Source organism: Elephas maximus, chromosome 2 (genome assembly GCF_024166365.1).
Source record: "Elephas maximus indicus isolate mEleMax1 chromosome 2, mEleMax1 primary haplotype, whole genome shotgun sequence".
In the NCBI taxonomy this organism is placed as follows: domain Eukaryota; kingdom Metazoa; phylum Chordata; class Mammalia; order Proboscidea; family Elephantidae; genus Elephas; species Elephas maximus.
Window position 1 is genome coordinate 164070358 of NC_064820.1, and position 18490 is coordinate 164088847.

Genomic DNA, 18490 nt, shown 5'->3' on the forward strand with positions numbered 1-18490 from the left:
AACTTATGAAAAGACAATAAAAATGACCTCTGATGTCTCAGATACTATTTCCCTTCCTGCTCATACAGTTATGGAAATAATATTACTGAGAAGAAACCCAGAGGTGAACATGCTTTTTTTTAATTTTACAGATCAGATCTCCAAGGCATACGGAAGTTAAGTGACTTGCCAAAGGTCACAGTGCAATTGAATGTCAAAATCAAGACAAAAATCAAGGTTCCCCAACCCTCTCGTAAGTGTGACTCTCCCCCTTCCACCTCTGTGTGTTCCCTTCCCCAAATAAACTTTTGTCAACAGAGTTACATTTTATTTACAAAGCACAAGCAAACACATACACACACACACACTATAAAGGCATCTTTAAAGGATGGAAAAGCAAATAAGGCAAGGATAAAAGCAATCTCGGATTTCAGTGTTAATACTGTTAGAAAGGAAAGTGCGTGCAAGAAAACATATACAGGGTTTTCCCCAATGTTGCTTCTCTGTCCTTGTTCCTCATTTAGTTTAGATATGAGGAATCAGGAACCTGGCAGGCCTCACAAGTTTTGGGGGGAAGATTAGGATAAAGATGTTAACAAGTTAATCTTTGGCTACGATATATGTATAATAAAACCTCCTTAAGTAGAGATCAGAGCCCTGGTGGCACAATAGTTAAGAGCTTGACTGCTAACCAAGCATAAAGTCAGCAGTTTGAATCCACCGGTCGCTCCTTGGAAACCATATGGGGCAGTTCTACTCTGTCCTGTAGCTGCTCTGAGTCGAAATCTACTTGACATCAACAGTTAAATGGAGACCAAATCATTCTCTGTGAATCAGGAAAAAAACAGCATCAACCAGATTCCAAAGGAATAGTTAGCCACATTTTAAAAATGGTATGTTCAAACGTTTTTAAAAACTATTTTAGCATAGTAATTTCCATAAAGTATGTGCTAATTTTAATGATACAATACAATGTTTTTTGTCTTCTCATTAAAAATAAGCCTACTCTTCTCCTGGCAAACATGCTGGACATTTTTATAACCAACCTGGTTAGAGGCAAATTTACCAGATTTACAGGTGAACCAAAATGCACAGAATCATAAAATTTTAACCAAAATCTTCAGTGAGATGCAAAATGGATAGATATAATGCCCTGTCCTTAAGATTTATATATATGTAATATGTAAATATATGTATGTAAAGGTAACTGATAACTTAAGGTATATATATAAATATATATAATATTATATATACATATATAATATAGATGTGTATGTATATATACACATATATACATATATATGTGTATGTATGTATGTATGTAAATATATATTTTTTTTCTTAAATAATTGAGAAATTGTAGAAGGCAATTGGGAAAGATCTGGCCAAAGAGAAGTTCACATGAGAAAATACAGAGGTTTCAACTGATCCTAAGTTCAATGGAGCCAATGTAAAGATGTCGTTGCTGAGGGAAAAGAAAAACCTTAAAGCGATGTTAAAATGCAACGTTAAATTACAATAAGTGAAATAGTCACCTCCCTCTTCATCCACCACCCAAAACCAAAAGCCCGACACAGTCATGGGAACGACACTGTAATAGGGAAGCAAATTTGGATCTGGCCAGAGAATAATGGATAGGTTAGTGGGAAAAGGGCCGGGGCAGGCGCGCAGAGGGGAGCTGGGGCCGGGGGTGGGGTGTCTGTAAACCGTGTTAAATGAGGAATGGTTCGTGGCATGGGCTCCAGGAAGGACCACATGAGCCGTCTCCAAATACAAGATGCGTAACTATTCTGGAATCCATTTGCCCCAACCATCACCAGGAATGTTGTTGAAAGGACTCTGCATGGGAGGTTAGATTGGATGGTCTCATCCACAACAACCCTCCCTGCTTGGGGATTTTATGGTTTGTGGTGGGAGCAAAACCACATCTATTTTCAATGGTCGTGTATTAGGTCATTTCATTTCCTTCTTGGCAAAAAACACTCTCTAGTATAGAGAGAGTTTTGACAATCGACCAAGCTCCTGGGAGAAGATAGGATGTCCCGATGAGTAGACAACCTTGGTAACTAAAAGATGCAATGGTGACCTAACCCACCACTCACTACACAACCATTACCAGGTTGGCCCAAGAAGCTAGAAATTAAAGACAGATGGCCTGGTAATAAAATCTAGTTTGGCAGGTGTCAGGTTATAAACCTTATGGTCAGATCTTCTCATATGTTCACACAGTTCTGAGCAAGGATGATTTAAAGCTCATCTTGAGAGCTGTGGATCTCAAAGCTTTCGAGGACCAAAGGACCGTTTGCTTCAGGATCCCTTCAGTTGCTTGTTAAAGATACATGTTTCTGGGTTCTGTCCCAGACCTACTGAATCAGAATTATTAGAGGTAGGGATCAGAAAGCTCATTTCAACAAGTTCTCCAGATAACTTTTACGCACACTGTCTCAGAACCACTGCAGCCTCTGGCCAACAGCCAACAAGGAATTGACACCTGCCCACAACTATATGAGCTTGGAAGGGGCTCCTTCCCTAGCTGAGCTTGAGATGACTGTAACTTTAGCTGACTCCCTGACTGCAGCCTTGTAGACACCCTGTGCCAGAGGACCCAGCTAAGCCACTCTTGAGTTCCTGCCCCCCAAAAACTGTGAGATAATAAATGTTGTTTCAAACCACTACATTTTGGGGTGATTTGTTATGCAGTGATAAACCCATTGCCGTCAAGTCGATTCCAACTCATAGCGACCCTATAGGACAAAGTAGAACTGCCCCATAGAGTTTCCAAGGAGCGCCTGGTGGATTTGAACTGCTGACCTTTTGATTAACAGCTGTAGCACTTAAATACTACGCCACCATGGTTTCGATAACTAATATAAATGTTTTGTAAAGGACCTGCCTTAAAATCAATAAAACACCTTGGTGTTTAACCTATCATTCTTCAAGACTCCCATCTCATCTCTCCCTACTATAAAAAGAGACAAAATGTGTATATAAATGTCATTGGGCAATATTTAATAATATTATTACATGTATATTTGCATGTAAATTTATGTTATAATTTTCAATTTTGAACAAAACTGTTTGATTTACAAGCCTTCACCCTTGGAAAGCCTCTTGGAGTTTCTGGGAGGTTTGGGGACAGGAGAGAGAGGGTGAATAGGTATCAGACCTCACACCCTGTGTGTTCCATCTAACCATCCTGAGGCTGTGTCTTCTGAGCCCAGAGCCCGGTGAATTCCCTCTCTTCCAGGCCCATGAGCACGAGCAGTGACACCTCCTCCAGCTCTGGTTGAAGAGCAACGAGAAAGAAACCACCAGTCTCTCGGCCAGCAATGGGAGGTATCATTCCCTGAGAAAAGTCAGTAGCAGGAACAAACTCCAAACTGCATGCCTTCTCAACAGTGCAGTGCCTAATTACCTCACTTGGGGGAAAGAGATAAGGTTTCCTTCCCAAGGGGCAAGGTTTCTCATTTTCTCCAAGAAAATGATATGTTGAGAAAGTGCAGCTGAGAGGCGGCACGTGTACAAGCACCACAAGTCACCTGGAAAAGGCCTGGGGCCAGGATTTCGAATCCCTTCTCCATTATCACCTCCTCGTGTGTACCAGAAGGAGCCCTTCTCCCTCTGGACTTTGCTCTTCTCATTTGTAAAATGAGGCAGCTGGGTCAGGCGATGACTGGGACCCTCCAGGATTAGTGCCTAGGAGCCTAGGGCCTGGAGGCGGCTTCTGGCCACGTCATCTGGTCAGGGTGGGTAGCTCTCCTCAGAGGGCTAGTCCCCCACTACTCAGCCACCGCGCCCTCTCTGAGGAGCGCCCGGTGGGGCTGCTGTGCCACAGGGGGCTCTGGCAGATGTCGTCCAGCCTGATCCTAATGGTATCCTGCAGCTTCTCATCCCCCAGCAGGACCGCAGCCGCCAGGGCCAGCAGGAAGTACTCAGTGGCATCGTGGGCGTCCTGACCACACAGGATGGAGGCAAAGAAGAGACAGCATTAGCAAACATTTCCAGGAGAAGCTGAAGAGGTAGTGCTGGGCACTCTGGCTTTCTGCACAACATACTTTCCCATCCCCTTTCCCTGGTTCTTTGGGGGAGCTCCCCTCCACTCCACTGTGGGCCCCACAGGTCTACTAATCACACTTCCCTCCTCTCCAGGCCCAGGGGTGGCACCACCCTTACCCAGGCTCAGCCAACCATGAACCAGCATCCCCCTGGGCACAGTGGCCCAGGGATGCGTACATGGTCCAAGCCCGCCAATCCCGGGCATTTCCCAGGACTTTTCAGTGTGACCTGGTAGGGAAAGGGGTCCCTTATCCTTTTAGATATGGTTTTGAGACTGCCAGCGGCTGGAGGAAAATGAGGCCAAGAAGCAACAAGAAGTAGAAACATACAGAGCCAAGAGATACAGAAAGAGGCGAAGGAAATCCATGATGACATTTGTGTCCCAGGTTCTAGAACTACCTCAAACTAAACCCATATCTGAACTTTCCAGCTACTTGAGCCAAAAAAATTGCCTTTTGACCTAAAGCCAGTTTGAGTTGAGCTCTTCCCCTTGCAATCCATAGAATCCTTGGTTAATACAATCAGATCACATACACTTTGTCCCTGAAACACTCCTGGGAGCCATGGGCAGAGGCAAGACACCCAGGGAGTGACTTCAGTGTTACCATGTCCCTCTATACACGGTAGGAATGAGGACCAGATGCCTCTTTGGGTGAGATTCAAAAAGAGATGTCTGGTTCTTATTAACACTCACAGTCAATAATTAATTCAGGCCAGAAACAAAGTCTGGCAAATAAGAGAAGGGCAGCAGAGCCTCCATGAGGGTCCCTGGGGGCCAAACACGGGAGCGACTCAGAAGCTACCACATTAAGAAATTCAGGGCTATGCTGGAGAAGACAAAGATCTCTGCTAAGGAAAAGCCAAAGCCCAGGGACATGGTTTAAGGTCATAGTTGCAATAGAAAATTGCAGACCACCAACGGAGTTCTAGAAGTGACTAGAAAAATAAGAAGTGCTAGATTTAATTCTAGCAGTGCAAGCTGGAGAATCAGGAAAAGCCTTCTTAGGACCTAGTCATGCTTACATTAGAAGATCCCATGCCCCATTATCTCAAACATATTAAATGTATCCACATTCCTCATCAAATATAGCTTATATGACTTTATAAACAGTGAGTTGCAGTTAACTAGTTGGATTATCACATTTCGTGCACGTACAGTTTTTACTCATTTCGATTTTAATTTTGGGGCTTTTAATTCTTTGTTTTGGGGGTCTCATGTTTTCATAGGCCCTTGAGGTAGATAGAGTGAGCCCAGAAATCACAGCAGAGCAAAGAAGAAGAATAGCTATCTCTTCAGCAGCGATGGGAGCAACCTTCAAGGTCCCCAGTGGGGCAGAGTGGAAGAGCCATTGTGTTACCAATTGAGCCACCTCCCAGCTATGGGATAAGAGATCTCACCTGCACTCTTCGGGTGCTCTTGACTCTACCCTGAAGGCTCTGACCCCCTTTGTGTGGGTCAGGAAGGTGATTGGATGGTAATTCTCATGCCATCTTGGAAACCAGGCCCTTACCTTCAGCTGAGAGAAGGTGAGTCGGCCCAAGCGATAATACGCCTTGGCATAGTACAGGGCCTCCTTGGGACTCTGCAGCCAGGGTGGACAGAGGGACAGAGTCTTTAGGTAGCAGTCCTCAGCCATCTCGTACATGTGCAGTGTGTAGTATACCGTAGCCAGGCGATGAAAGGCCACCAGCTCCTGCCTCTGATCTCCTAGGAAATGGAAGACTGAGAGATCCTGTTGCCAGCACTTTGTAGAATTCATTCCGTAAAAGTTTTTGAAGTTCTGCTAGCTGTCAGAGGCTATACTTAGGGCCAGGAATATGAAACAGAAGGGCCTCTGCCCTCATGAAGCTTATTGTCTCATAAACACAGACATTCCTTAAATAATCACACAACAAATATAAAATCACACCTGTGATAAGTTTAAGTACTGAAAAGAAAACATAGAACTCTATGAGAGTGACTAAATAGGGTAATTGTCCTGATCAAGGTTTTCTCAGAAGATTCCCCAAAGAAAACTTTCTCCTTATTGAAAATGTTCCCATAATTCAGGATTCTAGGAAAAAACAACTCTTTCCAAATCCCTGTGATGGGACATGATGACAAGATCATCTTGATCGAGTAACTAAGAATTCCTTACGATGAATAATTCTGTATAACAAATATCTTCTCCACATAAAGTCACTCTTTGTAGCAAACACCAACTGCATTTAGAGTTCTCTTGGGTGGCCACCAATAGCAGTCACCAACTAGCTCCTTCATAGTCCCTGGGTGGTGGAAAAAGTTAAGGCATTCAGGTGCTAACCAAAAGGTTGGAGGTTTGAGGTCACCCATATGTGCCTTGGAAGAAAGGCCTGGCAACCTAATTCTGAAAAAACAGTCATTACAAACTCTATGAAGTTCTACTCTGACACACATGGAGTCACCATGAGTTGGAGACAACACAATGGCTACTGTTTGTTTGTTTGTTTGTTTAGCTCCTTTACCAGGTGAAGGTCTCAGATAAGTTGCAGAGAAATCACCCCGTTCACTTTTAAACCATGCTTTAGAACATTGATTTCTAATTGGTCTATGACTTATTTTTGGTTTTGGTGGATTTGTTGTTTTAATAACTAACTAAACTCATTTAATAAAAAAACAATCTTGTACAGGAAACGATGACTTTCAATCTTGCCTTTGGAATATTTGCAAGGTGGCTGTTTGATGCAATCTAAAAACATTGCATTTAAGCTTCATAGGGCCCAAAGCCAAAATTAAAAGAAACAGTCCAAGGAAGAGAAAAATTCTCTGATTTGGAAAAATGCATGCATACAGAGTGTATAAAGCCTCCTTTCAGCTTCTGTCCTTGGAAGGGAAGAGAAGGCTCAGAGGGAGCTACCTGGGGCAGCCTAAGGCCTTTCCTGAGATTAGCAGAGAGGAGGCTCAGATAAGGTTTTCTGGAGTAAAGAAAATGCTAGGGAAAGGAGAGAGAAAGGCTTTGAAGTGCAATTAGACACTATCAAGTCCAATACCATCCACAACTGAAGCCCCTGAAAATGCCCAGAAGTCCCTTCTAGAATCATCACAGAAAACTTCACTTACCTCCACAACTTCCTCTAATCAGACCTGCTTTTCCTCAAGCACCAACATTCGAAATGAGATTTGGGTTGGTTTTTTTTTTTTAATATTCTATTTTTCTACTTTAATGACTTGTATTGTTTTCCACTAACTTTTGTTGTAAATGCATGCTATTTTAGCTATGTTGTGAGTTAAGTTAATGTCCTAGCCTGGGAACTTGACCTTCATTTACATTTTGATTCCATGGGAAAATGTGCTTTTGACTAACAACCACCCAATTAAGAAATTCAGGGCACAGGCTTTTGTAATGGGACATTGGCTGTGCATATAATAAAATACCATTTACCCTAGAGGCAGAGCCAAGATGGCGGAATAGACAGATGCTTCCAGAGAGCCCTCTTTACAACAAAGACCCGAACAAACAAGTGGAACGACTGTATTTGTGACAAGCTGGGAGCCCTGAGCATCAAAGCCAAGCTTAGACAACGAACTGAGGGGCAGGGGGAGGAAGAGATGGTTCAGAAGTGGAGAGGAGTTACCGGACCTGAATCGCGGGGAGCCCTCAGGCACCATTCCCAGAGCGGCGGTGGTGGCGGCAGCAGTGGGTTGGTACTAGTATTCAGCAGCAGTTTTCTCAGGCAGAAGCAGCCAGCCACACAGCCTACTCACACCTCTGGAACCTGAGGAGAAGGGCGCTCTCGGCAAAAGCTAAGTACTTGCGTATATTTTACCGTGCCCCACCCCCCACCCCAAGCTGGCTTCAGCAGCTGAATCCCTGGGCCTGAGATAGACCCTGGTGAGCACCTAGAGCCATCCTTCTGGCCTTCAGGGAGGAAAAAATTTGCAACTGGGGGGAAAAGATAATTTGCTAGCTCCATTAACTGGGGGAGCTCAGGACAGAAGTGGCTCCTGTCCAGGCATAAACCATCTGTGGACCTTGAGCACCTTTTCCTTCTGCATGGACCTGAGTGGGCCTATTTCGGGAGAATAGGCCCTTGTTGGCAAACTCCAACCATTTCAGCTGTGCGGTGGAGAAGTAGGTGTTTGACATTTGACATTGCTTTCCCTATTAAACAAGGTCCTCACCTACCCACATCAGGGACCTAAGGACTGGTAGCTCCACTCAGGTCAGCCACCCGCAACAGGGGTCCAAAGATAACTGGTACCTCCAAGTCCTTACGACCAAAAACTTTGGGTGCCCATGGTCCCTCCGCAGAACCCAGCCACCAGCATGCTCTAGGGAACAGAGATGCATTTTCCTTAGAGACACACGGGGTCGGTTCTCAGCCCCCTGCCTTGTTCAGAGCATGACCCCCTGCTGCAATCAGGTACCGGTATATACGCCAATCACCCCTGCCCCTCTCAGACTGTAGGGCAGAGCCTGTACCACACACTTGATGATCAGCTACCTGGAAACCTGAGCTGAATTCATACAAGAAAACTGAATGGACTCCTAGACCAATATACCTGATAACAGCTCTAACCAGCTGGGAACAGGACTCCGGAGCTCCAAAGGCGAAAATAATCAAGCTAGCTCACTCAAGCAACCCATAGGGTATACCAAAACAAAACAAAGCAAGCAGCTACGACACAGTAAGCAAGCATAAACTAATACAATAACTTAAACTCAGAGACAACAGTAAATATCAAGTCACATAAAGAAACAGACCGTGAGCACCTCAACAGACTCTCAAAACAAAGAATCCAGGGACCTTCCAGATTAAAGTGCATTCCTGGAATTACCAGATGCAGAATACAAAAGTTTAATATACAGAACCCTTCAAGACATCAGGAAGCAAATGAGGCAATACACAGAACAAGCCAAGGAACACACAGATAAAGCAACTGAAGAAATTAGAAAGATTACTCAGGAACATAATGAAAAGCTTAATAAGCTGGAAAAATCCATACACAAACCCAGCACCCAGAACCCAGTGCCGTCGAGTCGATTCCGACTCATAGCGATCCTATAGGACAGAGTAGAACTGCCCCGTAGAGTTTCCAAGGAGCACCTGGCGGATTTGAACTGCCAACCCTTGGGTTAGCAGTTGTAGCACTTAACCACTACGCCACCAAGGTTTCCCCCATACACAAATAGCAACAGAAATTCAGAAGATTAACAATAAAATTACAGAATTAGACAACGCAATAGCAAGTCAGAGGAGCAGAATTCAGCCAGTAGAAGCTAGAATTTCTGAACTCGAGGATAAATCACTTGGCACTAATATATTTGAAGAAAAACCAGATAAAAGAATTTTTAAAAATGAAGAAACCTTAAGAATTATGTGGGACTCTATCAAGAGAAATAAACTACGAGTGACTGAAGTACCAGAACAGGGAGGGATAACAGAAAATACAGAGAAAATTGTTGAAGATTTGTTGTCAGAAAACTTCCCTGATATTGTGAAAGATGAGAAGCTATCTATCCAAGATACTCATCAAACTCCACATAAGGTAGATCTTAAAAGAAAGTCACCAAGACATATAATAATCAAACTTGCCAGAACCAAAGATAAAGAGAGAATTATAAGAGCAGTGAGGGATAAACGAAAAGCCACCGACAAAGGAAAGCCAATAAGAATAAGCTCGGACTACTCGGCAAAAACCATGCAGGCAAGAAGGCAATGGGATGACATATTTTAAAAATTGAAGGAAAAAAATCGCCTGCCAAGAATCATATATCCAGCAAAACTGTCTCTTCAATATGAAGGTGAAATTAAGACATTTCCAGATAAACACAAGTTGAGGGAATTCGTAAAAACCAAACTAAAACTACAAGAAATACTAAAGGGAGTTCTTTGGTTAGAAAATCAATAATATCAGATATCAACAGGAGACTAGAACACTGGGCAGAGCAACCAGAAGTCAACCCAGACAAGGAAATCCAAAAAAAAAAAGCAAGATTATAAAAAAAAAAAAGCCCAAAACAGGGTAACAGTGATATTATTATATAAAAGAAGACAAGATTAAAATAATAAAGAGGGACTAAGAAATGTAATCATACACATTCCATTTAAGAGGAAGATATGGCGATACAAAGGAATACAAGTTAGTTTTAAATTTAGAAAAATAGGGGTAAATAATAAGGTAACCACAAAGGAGACAAACTATCCTACTCATCAAAATAAAATAGAAGGGAAAAATAGACACTCAGCAGAAACAAAATCAACAACAAATATGAGGAAAGGACAATATATAAAGAAAATCTACTCAGCACACAAAATCAAGTCGGAAAAAGAAACTGTCAACATACAAAAAAAGACATCAAAATGATAGCACTAAATTCATACCTACCCATAATTACCCTGAATGTAAATAGACTAAATGCACCAATAAAGAGACAGAGAGTGGCAGAATGGATCAAAAAACAACATCCGTCTATATGCTGCCTACAAGAGACACACCTTAGACTTAGAAACACAAACAAACTAAAACTCAAAGGACAGAAAAAAATATATCAAGCAAACAACAATTAAAGAAGAACAGGAGTGGCAATATTAATTTCTGACAAATAGACTTTAAAGTTAAATCTATCAGAAAGGATAAGAAAGGATACTATATAATGATTAAAGGCACAATACACGAAGAAGATATAACCATATTAAATATTTATGCACCCAATGACAGGGCTGCAAGATATATAAAACAAACTCTATCAGCATTGAAAAGTGAGATAGACAGCTCCACAATAATAGTAGGAGACTTCAACACACCACTTTCGGTGAAGGACAGGACATCCAGAAAGAAGCTCGATAAAGACACGGAAGATCTAAATGCCACAATCAACCAACTTGACCTCATAGACATATACAGAACACTCCACCCAACAGCAACCAACTATCCTTTCTTTTCTAGTGTACATGGAACAGTCTCTAGAATAGACCACATATTAGGTCATAAAGTGAGCCTTAGCAGAATCCAAAACACTAAAATATTACAAACCATCTTCTCTGACCATAAGGCCATAGAAGTAGAAATCAATAGCAGGAAAAGCAGGGAAAAGAAATCAAACACTTGGAAACTGAACAATAACCTGCTCAAAAAAGACTGGATTATAGAAGACATTAAGGATGGAATAAAGAAATTCATAGAATCCAATGAGAATGAAAACCTTCCTATCAGAACCTGTGGGAAACAGCAAAAGTGGCGCTCAGAGGCCAATTTATATCAATGAATGCACACATCCAAAAAGAAGAAAGGGCCAAAATCAAAGAATTATCCCTACAACTTGAACAAATAGAAAGAGAGCAACAAAAGAAACCCACAGGCACCAGAAGAAAACAAATAATAAAAATTAGAGCTGAACTAAATGAAATAGAAAACAGAAAAACAATTGAAAGAATTAACAAGACCAAAAGCTGGTTTTTTTGAAAAACTCAACAAAATTGATAAACCACTGGCCAAACTGACAAAAGAAAAACAGGAGAGGAAGCAAATAACCCAAATAAGAAATGAGAGGGTCTATATTACAACAAACCCAACTGAAATTAAAAGAATCTTATCAGATTACTGTGAAAAACTATACTCAAACAAATTTGAAAACCTAGAAGAAATGGATGAATTCCTAGAAACACACTACCTACCTAAACTAACAAAAACAAAGGTAGAACAACTAAATAGACCCATAACAAAAGAAGAGATTGAAAAAGTAATAAAAAAAAACTCCCAACAAAAAAAAAGCAGTGGTCTGGGCAGCTTTACTGCAAAGTTCTACCAAACATTCAGAGAAGAGTTAACACCACGACTACTAAAGGTATTTCAGAGCATAGAAAAGGACAGAATACTGCCAAACTCATTCTATGAAACCACCTTATCCCTGATACCAAAACCACGTAAAGACGCCACGAGAAAGGAAAATTATACACCTATATCCCTCATGATATACTGCTGCAGCCATTTTTGAATGATCTTCAGCAAAATTTTGTTTGTGTGTGATATTAATGATATTGTTCTATAATTTCCACATCCAGTTGGATCACCTTTCTTGGGAATAGGCATAAATATGGATCTCTTCCAGTCACTTGGCCAGGAAGCTGTCTGCCATATTTCTTGGCATAGACAAGTGAGCACCTCCAGCGCTGCATCTGTTTGTTGAAACATCTCAATTGATAATCCATCAATTCCTGGAGCCTTGTTTTTCGCCAGTGTCTTCAGAGCAGCTTGGACTTCTTCCTTCAGTACCATCGGTTCCTGATCATATGCCACCTCTTGAAATGGTTGAATATTGACTAATTCTTTTTGGCATAATGACTCTGTGTATTCATTCCATCTTCTTTTGATGCTTCCTGAGTCATTTAATATTTTCCCCATGGAATCCTTCACTATTGCAACTCAAGGCTTGAATTTTTTCTTCAGTTCTTTCAGCTTGAGAAACGCTGAGCGTGTTCTTCCCTTTTGGTTTTCCATCTCCAGCTCTTTACACATGTCATTATAATATTTTACTTTGTCTTCTTGAGATGCCCTTTGAAATCTTCTGTTCAGTTCTTTTACTTCATCAACTCTTCCTTTTGCTTTAGCTGCTCGACGCTCAAGAGCAAATTTCGGAGTCTCCTCTGACATCCACCTTGGTCTTTTCTTTCTTTCCTATCTTTTCAGTGACCTCTTGCTTTCTTCATGGATGATGGCCTTGATGTCATTCCACAACTCGTCCGGTCTGAGGTCACTAGTGTTCAATGCGTCAAATCTATTCCTCAGACGGTCTCTAAATTCAGGTGGGATATACTCAAGGTCATATTTTGGCTCTCGTGGACTTGCTCTGATTTTCTTCAGTTTCAGCTGGAACTTGCATATGAGCAATTGATGGTCTGTCACAGTCGGCCCCTGGCCTTGTTCTGACTGATGAGATTGAGCTTTTCCATCTACCATTAATATCACACGCAAGCAAAATTTTGCTGAAGACCATTAAAAAACAGCTGTAGCAGTATATTGACAGGGAACTGCCAGAAATTCAGGCCAGTTTTAGAAGAGGACGTGGAACCAGAGATATCATTGCTGATGTCAGATGGATCCTGGCTGAAAGCAGAGAATACCAGAAGGATGTTTACCTGTGTTTTATTGACTATGCAAAGGCATTTGACTGTGTGGATCATAACAAACTATGGATAACACTGAGAAGAATGGGAATTCCAGAACACTTAATTGTGCTCCTGAGGAACCTTTACATAGATCAAGAGGCAGTTGTTCGGACAGAACAAGGGGATACTGATTGTTTTAAAATCAGGGAAGGTGTGAGTCAGGATTGTATTCTTTCACCATGCCTATTTAATCTGTATGCTAAGCAAATAATCCAAGAAGCTGGACTATATGAAGAAGAACGGGGCATCAGAGTTGGAGGAAGACTCATTAACAACCTGTGTTATGCAGAAGACACAACCTTGCTTGCTGAAAGTGAAGAGGACTTGAAGCACTTACTAATGAAGATCAAAGACCACAGCCTTCAGTATGGACTCCACCTCAACATAAAGAAAACAAAAATCCTGACAAATGGACCAATGAGCAATATTAGGATAAACGGAGAAAAAATTGGAGTTGTCAAGGATTTCATTTTGTATCCACAATCAACAGCCATGGAATCAGCAGTCAAGAAATCAAAAGACACATTGCATTGGGCAAATCTGCTGCAAAGGACCTCTTCAAGGTGTTGAAGAGTAAAGATGTCACCCGGAAGACTAAGGTGTGCCTAACCCAAGCCATGGTATTTTCAATCACATCATATGCATGTGAAAGCTGGACAATGAATAAGGAAGACCAAAGAAGAGTTGATGCCTTTGAATTGTGGTGCTGGCGAAGAATATTGAATATACCATGGACTCCCAAAAGAACAAACAAATCTGTCTTGGAAGAAGTGTGGCCAGAATGCTCATTAGAGGCAAGGACAGCGAAACTGTGTCTTATATACTTTGGACATGTTTTCAGGAGGGATCAGTCCCTGGAGAAGGACATCATGCTTGGCAGAGTACAGGGTCAGCAGAAAAGAGGAAGACCCTCAACGAGGTACATTGACACAGTGGCTGCAACAATGAGCTCAAGCATAACAACGATTGTAAGCATGGCACAGGACCAGACACTGTTTCGTTCTGTTGTACATAGGGTCGCTGTGAGTCAGAACCGACTTGACGGCACCTAACAGCAACAACAACAATAATCTCTCATGAATGTAGATGCAAATATCCTCAGTAAAATTCTAGCCAATAGAATTCAACAACATATCAAAAAAATAATTCACCATGACCAAGTGGGATTCATACCAGGTATGCAGGGATGGTTCAACATTTGAAAGACAATTGATGTAATCCATCACATAAATAAAACAAAAGACAAGAGTCACATGATTTTATCAATTGATGCAGAAAAGGCATTTGACAAAGTTCAACACTCATTCATGATAAAAACTCTCAGCAAAATAGGAATAGAAGGAAAATTCCTCAGCATAATAAAGGGCATTTATACAAAGCCAACAGCCAACATCACCCTAAATGGACAGAGCCTAAAACATTCCCATTGAGACTGGAAACCAGACAAAGATGCACTTTATCACCACTCTTATTCAACATTATGCTGGAAGTCCTAGCCAGAGCAATTAGGCTAGATAAAGAAATAAAGGGCATCCAGATTGGAAAGGAAGGAGTCAAAGTATCTCCATTTGCAGATGACATGATCTTATACACAGAAAACCCTAAGGAATCATCCAGAAAACTACTGAAACTAATAGAAGAGTTCAGCAGAGTATTTGTATACAAGATAAACATACAAAAATCAGTTGGATTCCTCTACACCAACAAAAAGAACATCGAAGAGGAAATCACCAAATCAATGCCATTTACAGTAGCCCTCAAGAAGATAAAATACTTAGGAATAAATCTTGCCAGAGATGTAAAAGACTTATACAAAGAAAACTACAAAACTCTTCTGTAAGAAACCAAAAGAGACTTACATAAGTGGAAGAATATACCTTGCTCATGGATAGGAACACTGTATAAAAATGTCTATTCTACCAAAAGCGATCTATACATTTAATGCAATTCCGATCCAAATCCCAACGACATTCTTTAATGAGATGGAGAAACAAATCACCAACTTCATATGGAAGGGAAAGAGGCCCCGGATAAATAAGGCATTGCTGAAAAAGAAGAACAAAGTGGGAGGCCTTACTTTACCTGATTTTAGAACCTGTTATACCGCCACAGTAGTCAAAACAGCCTGGTACTGGTACAACAACAGATCCATGGACCAATGGAACAGAATTGAGAACCCAGACATAAATCCATCCACATATGAGCAGTTCATATTTGACAAAGGCCCCATAACTGTTAAATGTGGAAAAGACAGTCTTTTTAACAAATAGTGCTGGCATAACTGGATATCCATCTGCAAAAAAATGAAACAAGACCCATACTTCACGCACAAAAACCAACTCAAAATGGATTGAAGACCTAAATATAAAATCTAAAACGATGAAGATCATGGAAGAAAAAATAGGGACAATGTTAGGAGCCCTAATACATGGCATAAACAGCATACAAAACATTATAAAGAATGTGGAAGAAAAACCAGATAACTGGGAGCTCCTAAAAATCAAACACCTATGCTCAACTAAAGACTTCACCAAAAGAGTAAAAAGACTACCTACAGACTGGGAAAGTTTTTAGCTGTGACATTTCCGATCAGTGCCTGATCTCTAAAATCCACATGATACTCCAAAAACTCAACTGCAAAAAGACAAATGACACAATTTAAAAAATGGGCAAAAGATATGAACAGACACTTCACTAAAGAAGACATTCAGGCAGCTAACAGATATATGAGGAAATGTTCACCATCATTAACCATTAGAGAAATGCACATCAAAACTACAATGAGATTTCATCTCACTGCAACAAGGCTGGCATTAATCAAAAAAGCACAAAATAATAAATGTTGGAGAGGCTGTGGAGAGATTGGAACAATTCTACACTGCTGGTGGGAATGTCAAATGGTACAACCACTTTGGAAATCAATTTGGCACTTCCTTAAAAAGCTAGAAGTAGAACTACCATACCATCCAGCAATCCTACTCCTTGGAATTTATCCTAGAGAAATAACAGCCTTTACACAAACAGATACATGCACACCCATGTTCATTGCAGCACTGTTTACAATAGCAAAAAGATGGAAGCAACCAAGGTGCCCATCAACAGACGAATGGATAAATAAATTAAGGTATATTCACACAATGGAATACTACGCATCGATAAAGAACAGTGAGGAATCTGAAACATTTCACAACATGGAGGAACCTGGAAGGCATTATGCTGAGTGAAATTAGTCAGTTGCAAAAAGACAAATATTGTGTAAGACCACTATTAGAAGAACTTGAGAAATAGTTTAAACTGAGAAGAAAACATTCTTTTGTGGTTAAGAGAGGGGGGAGGGAGGGGGTGGGAGTGGGGTATTCACTAATTAGATAGTAGATGAGAACTACTTTTGGTGAAGGGAAAGACAGCACACAATACAGGGGACTAATTGGACAATTGGACTAAACCAAAAGCAAAGAGGTTTCCTGAATAAACTGAATGCTTCGAAGTCCAACGTAGCAGGGGCAGGGGTCTGGGGACCCTGGTTTCAGGGGACATCTAAGTCAACTGGCATAATAAAATCTATTAAGAAAGCATTCTAGGAGATCAGTGGGATACAGACCCCAAATTCTCATAAAAGGACCAAACTTAATGGTCTGACTGAGACTAGAGGAATCCCGGTGGCCATGGTCCCCAGACCTTCTGTTGGCACAGGACAGGAACCATCCCTGAAGACAACTCATCAGACATGAAAGGCACTGGTCAGCGGGTGGGAGAGAGATGCTGATGAAGAGTGAGCTAATTATATCAGGTGGACACTTGAGATTGTGTTGGCAACTCTTGTCTGGAGGGAGGATGGGAGGATAGAGAGAGAGGGAAGCCGGCAAAATTGTCACGAAAGGAGAGACTGAAAGGGCTGACTCAAGAGGGGGAGAGCAAGTGGGAGTAGGGAGTGAGATGTATGTAAACTTATATGTGACAGACTGATTGGATTTGTAAACGTTCACTTGAAGCTTAATAAAAGTTAATAAAAAAAAAAAAAAGAAAGCATTCTGCATCTCTCTTTGAAGAGTGGCGTCTGGGGTCTTAAACACTAGCAAGCAGCCATCTAAGATGCATCAATTGGTCTCAAGCCACCTGGATCAAAGGTGAATGAAGAACACCAAGGACAAAAGACGATTACGAGCCAAAGAGACAGAAAGAGCCACATGAACCAGAGACTACATCATCCTGAGACCAGAAGAACTAGATGGTGCCTGGCTACAACCAATGACTGCCCTGACAGGGAACACAACAGAGAACCACTGACGGAGCAGGAGAGCAGTGGGACGCAGACCCCAAATTCTCATAAGACCAGACTTAATGGTCTGAGGCTAGAAGGACCCCGGTGGTCATGGCCCCCAGACCTTCTGTTGGCCCAGGACAGGAACCATTCCCAAAGCCAACTCTTCAGACATGGATTGGACTGGACAAAGGGTTGGAGAGGGATGCTGGCGAGGAGTGAACTTCTTGGATCAGGTGGACACTTGAGACTATGTTGGCATCTCTTGCCTGAAGGGGAGATGCGAGGGTGGAGGAGGTTAGAAACTGGTGAAATGGACACGAAAAGAGAGAGTGGAGAGAGAGAGCGGGATGTCTCATTAAGGGGAGAGTAATTGGAAGTGTGTAGCAAGGTGTATATGGGTTTCCATGTGAGAGACTGACTCGATTTGTAAACTTTCACTTAAAGCACTATAAAAATTATAAAAAAAAAAATACCATTTACCCTAAACTCAGGGAGTAGTTCCAACTGTAATATAATAATTAGAATGATACAAGTTACACTTACCAAAGACTTCTTACGTGCCAAGCACTCTGCTATGTCCTTTTAACCTGGATAATCATTAGCCTTCACAGCAACGCATGAGGTGGATGCTATTTTTAACCCTGAGGTGCCACTGATATACTTGAGGGTTATAGGGGTTAGGCAGCTTCTGTAAGGTATCCCTGCTAATGACAGCGGACCTGAGATTTGAACTCAAGCAGCCTGACTCTAGAGCCTATGCTATTATTGTTCTGTTGTCCATCTTTTACTAACTAACTAACCAGATGAGTCAGTTCCAATTCACGGCAATTCCATGTGTGTCAGAGAAGAACTATGCACTACAGTGTTTTCGATGGCTGATTTTTCAGAAGTAGATCACCAGGCCTTTCTCCCATGGTGACTCTGGGTAGGCTCTAACCTCCCACCTTTTGGTTAGGAGCCAAGCATGTTAACCATTGGCACCACCTAGGGCTTCTTGTCCATCTTTACATACATTTAACCTTCCCTTTCACAGGACCACCTCCCATTCATAGGACCACCTAC

General features: G+C 41.6%; 1 protein-coding gene across 7 annotated transcripts in view; it reads right to left on the minus strand.

Annotated features, from left to right (window-relative positions):
• Nucleotides 1-1342: 1342 nt before the first annotated feature.
• Nucleotides 1343-18490, minus strand: part of SH3TC2 (SH3 domain and tetratricopeptide repeats 2) — a 122818-nt gene continuing 105670 nt past the window's right edge. For 6 of the 7 annotated variants that reach the window (XM_049874028.1, XM_049874026.1, XM_049874027.1 and 3 more), the window contains 2 exons: nt 5547-5743; nt 1343-3931 (listed from right to left, as the gene is read on the minus strand). In XM_049874028.1, the coding sequence (XP_049729985.1) occupies nt 3740-3931; nt 5547-5743 (389 nt within the window). In that variant the 3' untranslated portion in view covers nt 1343-3739. The remainder of the gene's footprint in view (nt 3932-5546; nt 5744-18490) is intronic. The other variant, XM_049874025.1, reaches the window with a different exon arrangement.